The 11139-nt window shown below is 42.0% G+C and overlaps 1 protein-coding gene across 4 annotated transcripts in view; it reads right to left on the reverse strand.

Annotated features, from left to right (window-relative positions):
- Positions 1 to 11139, reverse strand: part of LOC122543385 (vitamin D3 receptor B-like) — a 310459-nt gene that overhangs the window by 26488 nt on the left and 272832 nt on the right. For 3 of the 4 annotated variants that reach the window (XM_043682066.1, XM_043682067.1, XM_043682064.1), the window contains one exon: positions 4358 to 8549. In XM_043682066.1, the coding sequence (XP_043538001.1) occupies positions 8287 to 8549 (263 nt within the window). In that variant the 3' untranslated portion in view covers positions 4358 to 8286. Of the gene's footprint in view, positions 1 to 4357; positions 8550 to 11139 lie in introns of those variants that run through there. The other variant, XM_043682065.1, reaches the window with a different exon arrangement.

Consider the following 11139-nt stretch of genomic DNA (forward strand, 5'->3'; position numbering starts at 1 on the left):
ATGAGGAAAAATGGACATTGTTGAAACAGACAGGAAACCACTGGGACACCTCAACAAAGATGTCCAAGGGCAGTAGCACCCGTGTGACAAAGACAAAACCTCTCTGCAAGCTGTGAAGACAACATAATGAGGCTACAAAGAGATATACATAGATTAAACAAATGGGAAAAAGTGGAATTTTCCATTTTGGCAGCAAGAATAAAAAAGAAACAGATTGATCTGGGTGTCCTGCTGCATACGTCGTGAAAGGTTAATATGCAGAGACAGCAAGTAATTAGGAAAGCTAAGAGAATGTTGTCACTTATTCCGAGTGAAAGGGTACACAAAGCTGGTGGGGGGGGGGGGGGGGGTATGTTGCACTTATAGAAGGCACAGGTGAGACCCTATCTGGAGTACTGTGTACAACATTGGTCACCTCATTTAAACCAAGGGTATAAATACGTTGGAAGTAGTTGAGGGAAGGATTACTAATGCCTGGGATAGCTGGGTGTCCTCTGAGGAAAGTTTGGACAGGCTAGGCTTGTATCCAATAGAGTTTAGAAAAGTAAGAGGCAATTGATTGAAACATTTCCTCTTATGGGAAAGTCTTGAAAGTCACCCATTTATAACAGAGATCAGGAGAAAGGTTTCCTCTCAGGGAGTTGAGACACTTTGGAACTCTCCTCATCAAAAAGGGGGAGGTAATGGCCTAGTGGTATTATCACTGGACTGTTAAACCAGAGACCCAGGTAACATTCAGGAGACGCAGGTTTGAATCCTGTCATGGCAGATGGTGGAATTTGAATCCAATAAAAATCTGGAATTAAGAGTCTAATGATGACCATGAAATGATTGTTGGAAAAACCCATTTGGTTCACTAATGTCCTTTATGGAGGGAAACTGCCATCCTTACCTGGTCTGGTCCACATGTGACTCCAGACCCACAGCAATGTGGTTGACTCTTAACTGTCCTCTGGGTAATTAGGGATGGGCACTAACCAGTCAGTGATGCCCTCATCCAGTTTATGAGTTTTTTAAAAAAGGCGGTTGAAGCAGGGTCTTTTAAGGCAGAGTGAATAGATTTTTGATAAACAAGGGGGTGAAAGACTATCAAGGATAGGTGGGATTGTGGAATAATCAGGATCAGCCATGATCACCAAGTGGCTTCTCCTGCTCACAATTTATATGTTTGTATGGAATACCATCCATGATTCCATCCCCCAACCCCCCCCCACCAACGCCATGGAACCACTAGCTCTGATGGTATCCTGGGTTGCTACAGGAAAGCCACCCTGGTAGTCACCCCTTGTGATGGGAGTTACCTTGTTAGCTCAGTCAGTATATTGGTCTGCAATTGTCCTGAGTTGTGGAAGTTAGTTGCTCGCCTCCATGTTGTAGGCAGTTGATCTGCATTGCAGCCTACCTCCTGCATGCAGCTAGGAAATGCCCTAGACAGTGTGACAGCCAAGGTGATGTCCTGACATTGCTTCTTGCTTTTGTATCAGCTTGCTGCCTCCATACCTGCCACAGAGGCATGATAACGTTCAGCCCGTTAAATTACCAATGTCAACAATATAAAAGTTCAGGACATTCAGATGCAATAAAATCAAACCAGAAAGGCACTGCTGACTGGTTTGGAGAAAGACAAGTTAACGAGTTGGTAAGTTTGTATGTAGGAGCAGAATTAGGCTATTCGGCCCATCGAGTCTGCTCTGCCATTCGATCATGGCTAATATACTCCTCACCCCCATTTATGGATTAAACTGGTGAATCAATGGAGAGATAGAGAAAAAACAAACAGAGATATACAAATGTGAAACCAAACAAAATAGAACAAATAAATCCTGCTTTAGTAATTTGACAGGATAGAAAGAATCTGTAAATTTAAAAACTATGAACAGCCAAAAAAAACCAAAATGCAAGTGAAACTCAAATGATGAGTGCAGAAATTGGAAGAAAGTAGACTTAATTCAGTGAGTTCACTGTTTCAAGTGACTAGAGTCATTTAGTGCTGATTTAATAAGTCCCCCAAATGTTCAGGATGAGCATCATTAGAAATTTCGGGGTCATGCCTGCACTTGAATCACCTTTGGATTGGGAGTTTGCTAATTTGCAGCAGGAAGTTGGATTCTCTCGATGGGTTTAAATAGCTGCAGCAGCTTAAAGAGCCAAATACCACTGAGCAACTTTTGTTTCAGCAAGGAAGAGTGAAAATCATCTGAAGTCGTTGTTGAAGTACCACTTGGCCATGTGAAGCAGGCAAGCGAGGCGTTGAAAGGGTCTGACTTATGGAAACCTTCAAACTGCATCTTTCAGCAGAAGGAGATGTGCTGATTCAGTGCATCAGGGTCGAACAAGGCAATAGGAATCAACCATAAGTTTTAAAAAATTGCAATTATAACTCTTCCCTTTCACTGTTGAAGGGTTTCAAGAGCATATAATTAATACCCAGATACTCTGCAGGGCCCCTTAGACACCTAGCCACACCTGCAAACGTTCTTTTACTCCCAGCCTTATTTGGGTGGATCCATACAAAATCCTCACGCTATCTGCAAATTCCTTGTCTAATGGACCTGTCTCATCCCTGTCTCACTGCCTGCTGACATCTGGGTTTTACTGCATCATACAGTAACCAGAGGATATTCTTTTCACTGAAGTCATTTTTTGAAGTTAATTCAAACAGCAATTTATAACTCAACGCTCACTTTTTGCCTGAAAAAATACAGACATGATCTAGAATGAAATATGCTCAGAGATCTCCATCTGATAAACATTTATACTCAGTGAGGATTCCAAATCCTGTGACACCCAATAACTGCCTGTTCTTGAATGGACATTGTGATATAGCTTTTCACTCAGATTAGCCAGAGGGCCAATAAAACAGAATATTAGTCTTCACTGACAGAACTCATGCTGAAACAATCAGTAATTAAGAGTACAATGGTGGACCTTAAAATTAATCAGGAATTTCATAACTTTTGAACTAATCAGAATCCCAGGTGGGAGAGCCCAAGTATGACAGCAGTTTGAAAGATAACATGAGAGAGATAAAGCTAGAGAGGGGGAAAATGAGAGAGATGGTGAACGAGAAAGGGGGAAGCAAGAGAGAGAGAGAAAGAGAAGCTAAATCTAGACTGAATAATTTAGTGAATTTCTGGCAATTGTTGCATGTCAATATATATATACCTACAATGGGTCTGTTAGATGACAGGAAACATGACCTTTGAGTATAGGAGTTGGGATGTCATATTGAGGTTGTACAGGACTTTAGTGAGGCTTCTTCTGTATGCAGTTCTGGTCACCCTGTTATAGGAAGGATATTATTAAGCTGGAGAGGGTTCGGGAAAGATTTACCAGGACGTTGCCAGGACTGGAGGGTTTGAGTTATAGAGAGAGGCTGGGACTTTTTTCACTGGATTTGATTTGATTTATTTATTGTCATGTGTATGTTATTACAAAATACAGTGAAAAGTGTTGTATAGTGTCGCCACACTCTGGTGCCATCTTAAAACACAGAAAAAAATACCAAAACATAGAATATAAAGGCAGAAAATGACAAAATAAAGTGTTTGACTTTACAGTTCTTCTTGTTTAGTGCTCCACCACGGGCCTGGTGACCAGGCACCTCCACCAACGCCCTCATCACCATGAGTTCTTGATGAACCTCACCAATGCAGGTGGCATTGGTGACCCAAATCTGACTCCACCGCTGCCATGTGTCCACATTGAGCCCACCTCACCGATGCAGCCATTGATGATGCCAAACCTGCCTCCACCTCCATGAATCTGCGCTGGATGCAGATGCTCCTGGGAACCCAAACTCGGCTCCACCGCAGCAGCCACGAGTCGGCGCTAGGACCATATCGATGATGCAGACGTTGTCGGGAACCCAAACACGCCACAAATGTTGCTGCCATGAGTGGGCTCACGTGTCACCGTCAATGCCATCATGATTAAACTCTTCAACAAGAGGTAAGTAACAAAAAAAGAAGAAGAGGGAAAAGAAACAGACGGAGTAGAGGAGCTGCATGCTCAGAAGTGCTACTCCACTACTCCACTGCCAGCTTACCGGAGTGTAGGACAATGAGGGGTGACCTTAGAGAGGTTTATACAATCAAGATGGGCATAGATAAGGTGAATAGCAAAAATCTTTTCCCTAAGTTGGGGAGTTCAAAACTAGGGGGCACATTTTTAAGTTGAGAGGAGAAAATTTTAAAGAAGACATGAAGGCAATTTTCTTTACACAGGGAGTGATTTGTGCGTGGAATGAACTTCCTGAGGAAGTGGTGGATGTGGGTACAGTTACAACGTTTCAAAGACATTGAAAGGTACATGAACAGGAAAGGTTTGGAGGGATATGGGCCAAATGCAGGCAGGTGGGACTAGTTTAGTTTGGGATTATGGTCAGCGTGGACTGGTTGGATTGTTTCCATGCTGTATGACTCTATATCTGAAATGATTCTTAACCTACCCCCGGGCTTCTCTGTTCAATGATAATAGTGGGTGGTTTGGAGGAGCAGTTTCAACATCCTGTGAAGTACACACAACCCTGCTCAGCTAGGCATAGATCCAGTGCATCATGAATCACTGCAAAGGCAGCTCAACCTTTACCAATAGGAGGTGTGTCCCCTGTGTCGGTATTTCCTGAGGCACTGTGGAGGTTCATGGCGGAGTCCATCCATCTCAAGTGCACCAGCCTGGCACAGGATTTTGTGTACATGAGGACCCTGTCTACATAGGACGTTGTTTCTCATCACCATGGGACTGTAAAATCATGCCCAAGGAAGACCATTTGACCCACCTTAACTCATTCATTCAGAGAGAACTTAAAATCGGTGTGGCTTCAGACTCCACAGTTCCTTCAGGAAATTTATTTCTCACAATTAAACCTCTAATAATAAGTCATACATTCACCGTTGGCTAACCTGAACCCATCACTGTTTATCCTGCTTAGTTTAATTTCAGGTACAAGACCATTTCTGCGACAGTTCACTTGCATTTCGTGGAATGATGCAATATAGACATTCCTCCAAGGCCTGATTGTGAACATTTGATGTACTCGAATAAGTCAGAGTTGAAAGATAAATGACCTGACCAGACCAAGATAACTAGATAAAATGTTCAGAAAACCAGAAGCGTATGCAGTGCCTGGCTTATAAATGCTGTCATCAGTTCACTTTAAAAACAAAACAGGAAAAAGGTTGTGGAACTTTTGGGGGAGAAGTGTCAAAAGATAGTAGATTAAGTCAGCCGATTAGGAACAACCTGATATACACATGAAGAGGATGTTAAAGTAAAAGTGACAGAGTACGATAATTAACTGCACAACATTGTCCATCTTCAGCATAAACTAATTACCTTGCCTTCAAGCAAGCCTTGTATAATATAGCAAGATGCCCCTATCACAAATCGAGAACAAGCCTTTGTACAACACCAATCTCAAACTGACATGTTTACATCAACAGAACCAGGCTTACAAATAAAGCCACTGTATTTTTGGGAGGTGGGATGCAGCCACCAAACTGTCTTTCAACAGTAATTTACAAACCTCTGTGAAATATAGCTTCTATTTTGTGCAATAAGCTAAAACTACATTTACAAAATATAATTTCATTTTCCTTATTTCCATTTGGTAGATCTGTTTTTCTTATCCCAGAATGTCCAGGTTCAAGGCCGGATAAAGAGGTAACCATACAATCTCAGCTACTAGTAGATGGCTCAGGCAGGTCTCTCCGCACTTGTGCGCTAGAATCTGGGTAAACAGTGCCCAGCCATCAAGCTTCATTAGTGACAAAGGAGCCAGTGCTCACGTCTGACAACTTAGACAAATGTAGAAACCCTGTAGAAGACAAAATCCTGTCTAAACATGGTATACTTTTGTGTAAATAACAATGTGATGTACATACCAGTATCTGCTTTTACCCAGCTACATTTAATCACTTCTCCAGGGTTGCACTCCTCACTTTAGAAACACTTATGCAACTCATCTTTTGTCTCAATAATCCTTTAAAACAATCTGGCTTATTTCTGTATAAGTGCAGCTTGTTCATTTAGTCAAGTAAAAACACTCCTGAATGTCACTTGCAAGTGCTACTCAATTTTCTATTTCACTTCAGAATTCTTTATCCATCTATTGCATACGTTTAAGGCGGTAAGAGTCAGCACTTCTATAACTTGCTTTCTGAAATGAAATACAAGTTTACCCCCAGTACAGAACATCCACATAAGCATCAACCAGGTAGGGACACTAGGTGGGAAGGATTGTCTTTTGCAATTAGTAAAATTCCAGATCTCCATGTGACCTGTTTGTAAGTGACACCATTGGCGTCAAAGAAGTATATTTTCAACCTGCCCAGATCTGGATTCAGCACCATATGGAATACAATGTTAATACAACCACACTGGTCAATGCTGTAAAACATTTTTAAATGCAGTTTTAAACATTTCTATTTCTTTACAACCTGAAGGGAATGCGGATTTCCTGAGTATGAAACAATGTTACTTGCTTCCAGAGAATAAGTGCATAAAATGGCTGCTGCTGTACATGAATTCTGGTTGAATAAAAAAATGAGACAGACAGTGAATTGTTCACAGACATAAGTACCACAACTGTTGTACAGATAGTTGTACGCATATTGTGCAATATACAGACATTAAGATCTGTACTTCAGGTCAGATTGATGTCACTGCAGCATTTCCGACACATTGTAAAGTCTGGTGTAAGAGAATCAGTTTCGTACCAATGGGTTCTCCAAATGCAACTTGCATTTTTTTTTGCCTTTTTCCAAAAATTTACATCCCTCTTCAGAAGGTGTTAACTCGTGTGGAAATACAATTCCAGAGGTACCTCAAGTAACTATTCTTCAGGTAGGAACCTATATGGTGAATGTTAACAAGAAATTCCACCACTATGGTGTCAACCAAGCCACATTGCGTCTTTGCCCAATCCTGTGCTCTTCCAGCAGGAGTGTGTAATGGCCAGGATCAAGCACCTATGTTGATTTCCCCCACCTTTTTCCAAGAGTGCCAACACCGAATGCAATACCCTTACATCCAAACTGGCAGAGACCACTGCCTCAGTACAGATCAGGGATTGAACACAAAACGTGGATTTTATGATTGAACTATTCCCTGCACAAATTCCCAAATCAGGAGCTCTACCTTGTAATTTTCAAATAAAAACCATGAAAACAAGAAAAAGGCTCAACACAGCAGGTGTGACATATGATCAGATTCAATGACAATCTAAGTTATGTATAGTTTAAGAAATCCTAATTCTTTGCTTCTACAACCCCAGGTTTTCAATGAATTAATGTGAGTGGCGCCAGTGAGGGACTCCAAATGCAACTGTCATCGCTGCAGAGTTCTGGAACCTGAATTGACTTCCAAAAAAGACCAAGAAATAAATATGTGCTTACATAGTTTTGTGGAAAAGACCATTGAAAACTGCCTTCTTTCCCAAAGGCATATGCGAACATAGTGGAGTGAAGGTGATTACAACTTCCTGATTACATGCTATTTGTCTAATTTTAATCCACAAGTCTTCAGTTGTGCAGGTCATGATGATGGCCAATTCATCAGATCCTTGTCTATCACTTCTAGTGAGTAACATGTCGTGAACACTCAAAGACCAAGCAGGGAATCCTTTCTGGGGCAGCAGGAAGTAGGACACCAACAGACGAAGGCCTCTGAAGGTGTACTTGATTCTTGTAGTAGTTTAGTGCCTGCTTTTGGCATGGACATTGCTGGAATTTCTGCCACTGATAACATTTACTCATCATCCCTGCCAACTGCATTTTCAGATTATCTAAAAGCATTTCATGAATATTAAGAAAACTGTAAAAATGCTAAGATTGGCAAAAATGGTCATTTACCCTGCAATTACTGCATGTGTACATGTAACACGGAAACATTAAGAGGACTGATGGGTGACATCATCTATTTTGAGTGTTAAATTCAAAGATCAGATGTACTTTGTTTACATTCATCAAATATATTCACTAGATGCTTAAAATGTTGCCCTTGTTCTCATGTTTCAGGTACAAATGAAGTGATAGAGAAAACTATCACTTTTACTTTCCATTGTTATTGCTACATCGTAAAATATCTGTACAAGTGGAAATTCCTTTACAAACTGAATTATCACCCCATCCCTCCTCTCTTTAGATCACTGGTCCAAAACAATTCAGAAAGTACTTCAGAGTATCATTTGATAGTTGGAAACCCAGTTTTTCAAAGGAAACGCTGTGTGTGCATCAAGCCTGCTACCCTGTGTGAACCTAAATGTTTGCAACAAAAGAAAGTGGTTCACTGATCGACATCATTGCTAAATACCTCAAGCACAAGTGGTGTAAGGTGTGTGTTACAATCAGGATTAAAGGTCAGAGACTGGAACTGTTTGGAATGTTCCTCGCTCAGGCTTCGGAGGTCTGTCAACTTCTGGATCATCTTCGGATACAATAACCGATTACCTGGAGGAGGATGTTTGGCTCGGATGTATGACTGAAGAGTTTCGGATAACCCATCTTGAATACGCTCCACTTGAACACGGTTCTGTACTCCGGGACGATCTGAAAATATACGCAGAAACAAAAGATTGTGGCTACAGTTTTCACAATGGGAATAAACAGCCAAAAGCAGAGAAGCAACAGGTGACAACTATGAAGCAGTAGGTTGTCAGCCTGAAGCTAATACTTGAACTCAAGTACAGAATCTAGTCTGACACTCTGGTACCATTACCAAGGGAATGCTGCAGTGTTAGAGGTGCTGTGTTTTGGATTAGACGTTAAACTAAGGTCCCATCTCCTCTCTCATATGGACAGGAAAAAAACTTTTTAAAGATTCTTCATTCTTCACAGATCAGTGCAATTCCCTTGTGAGTGAAGATCTGTCACCACATGTCAATCGACATTAAAAACAAAAGGATTCCTGGTCATTTATCTGATTGCTGAGCACAAAATGATTGTTGTGTTGTGACAGTTGTGAAAGATGGAATTTTTCTTTCTTCTCTGACCTGTATGAAAAATTACTGCTGGACAAGAGATTAATCAAACAACTAATCTACTGAAAGGCATCAACAAGGTAGAAAACAAGAAATACGTCTGAAGGAAACCTCTTGTCCAGGTTATCCTTTCAGAATAGCAAGCCTATCACTCCCCCAACCTGCTCGGGAACGTCAGGGAGCTCCTGGCAACAACGTGTCACAAATGGTCAAACTGACCTAAATGCAGCTCTTCAGAGGCTAAATTCATCGTTTAGCTTTGTTTTATGCCATGATTAGATTTCAGACATGGTGCCTGAATTAATCTGATACAGGCAACAAATGATAATTTAATATTCCTATGATGCTCAGTATCTGCTACTATGTAAACGTTTTAAATTTCGCAAGTTGGGCTGAACTGTGTCCTCAGGAGGTATTAAGCCCAAATCAAAAGCTGACATTGGAGTGAAGCTTTTAAGAAATTGATCTTCCAAAATTCTCTACATTCTCGAACACCATTATTTTATAAAGGACAGGGAACAGAAAAACAGAACAGAACAGAAAACAAGGAACTAAAGCCCATGCTCACTGGTTGGTGAAATCCTGGAATCTATGATGTAGTAATTAGATTGCAATATGATTTATGAAAGCAAAATTGTATTTAACAATTTTATTAGAGTTTTTGGGATTGTAACTTGCAGCATAGAAAGTTGTGGCGTATTTCAATTTTTGGAAAGTATTCTACAATATACTATGCTATACTAACTGCTGTGTACTTACCACCACAAGCAAAAGTTGAGGAAGCTCTGGATGTGCTGTACTCCACCACCAACACCCTGGAGACAGAACACCCCGAGGCCCTGTTTATTGTAACTGGTGACTTCAATCAAGCCAATCTAAGGAAGGTGCTGCCCAAGTACCACCAGAACATTACCTGCCCCACCAGGGGCCCGACCACTGCTACACCACTGTGAAGGATGCCTACCGCTCCATCCACCACCCTCATTTCGGGAATTCTGACCACAATGCCATGGTTCTTCTCCCAGCTTACAGGCAAAAGCTCAAGCAGTAGACCCCCTCGTGGATACAGGTCGAGTGCTGGTTGGAGGAGGCAGAGGGTCAACTCCGGTGCTGTCTGGAATTGGCTGATTGGGCCATGTTCAAACAGGCCGCAGGTACCTTGGACAAGTACACTATCACCGTCACAGCCTTTATCAGCAAGTATGTGGAGGACTGCATACCGAGGAAGTCAATCCGGGTGTTCCCCAACAGGAAACCCTGGATGAATCAGGACATACAGAACCTGCTAAAAACCAGGCGTGAGGCCTTCAGATCAGGAGACCCACCCAAATATAAGGAACCAAAGTATGACCTTTGCAGAGCCATTAAGACAGCCAAGGACCAATACTGATCCAAACTAGAGACCCAGACAGACACCCGGCGACTATGGCAAGGACTGAATGACATCACAGGTTCTAAACGGAGACAGTGCAAGATAGCAGACGATGACATATCCTTCCCAGATCATCTCAATGCCTCTATGCTCACTTAAAGCAGAATTTTGGCCGAGAGGTAACATCTATTCTGACAAGTCCTGATGAACCTATCCCAACAGTCACTGCAGAGGTCAGATCAGTTTTCCTTCGTGTGAATCCAAGGAAAGCGATGGGACCAGATGGAGTACCAGTCCATGCACTCAGAGCATGTGCAGATCAACTGGCAGAGATCTTCTCGGGCATCTGCAACCTCTCCCTGCAGCAGGCCACTGCTCCTGCCTGTTTCAGAGGGCCAACATCATCTCTGTGCCTAAGGCAGCTCATGCAGCATGTCTCAATGACTACCGCCCAGTGGCCCTAACCTCGGTGGTCATGAAGTGCTTTGAAAGGCTGGTCATGGCATTAATCAACTCCAGCCTCCCCACTACTCTAGACCCACTCCAATTTGCCTATTGGACCAACAGATCCACGTCAGATGCCATATCACTTGCCCTTCACTCCTCCCTAGAACATCTTGACACAAGAACATCTACGTAAGAATCCTACTCATTGACTGCAGTTCAGCCTTCAATAATATTATCCCCGTGAGACGGATTACTAAACTTAGTGATCTTGGACTAAGCCTCACTTTCTGCAACAGGATCCTCAGTTTCCTGACCCACAGGCCACAATCAATGAAGACTG

The sequence above is a fragment of the Chiloscyllium plagiosum genome, chromosome 43 (assembly GCF_004010195.1).
Source record: "Chiloscyllium plagiosum isolate BGI_BamShark_2017 chromosome 43, ASM401019v2, whole genome shotgun sequence".
NCBI lineage: Eukaryota > Metazoa > Chordata > Chondrichthyes > Orectolobiformes > Hemiscylliidae > Chiloscyllium > Chiloscyllium plagiosum.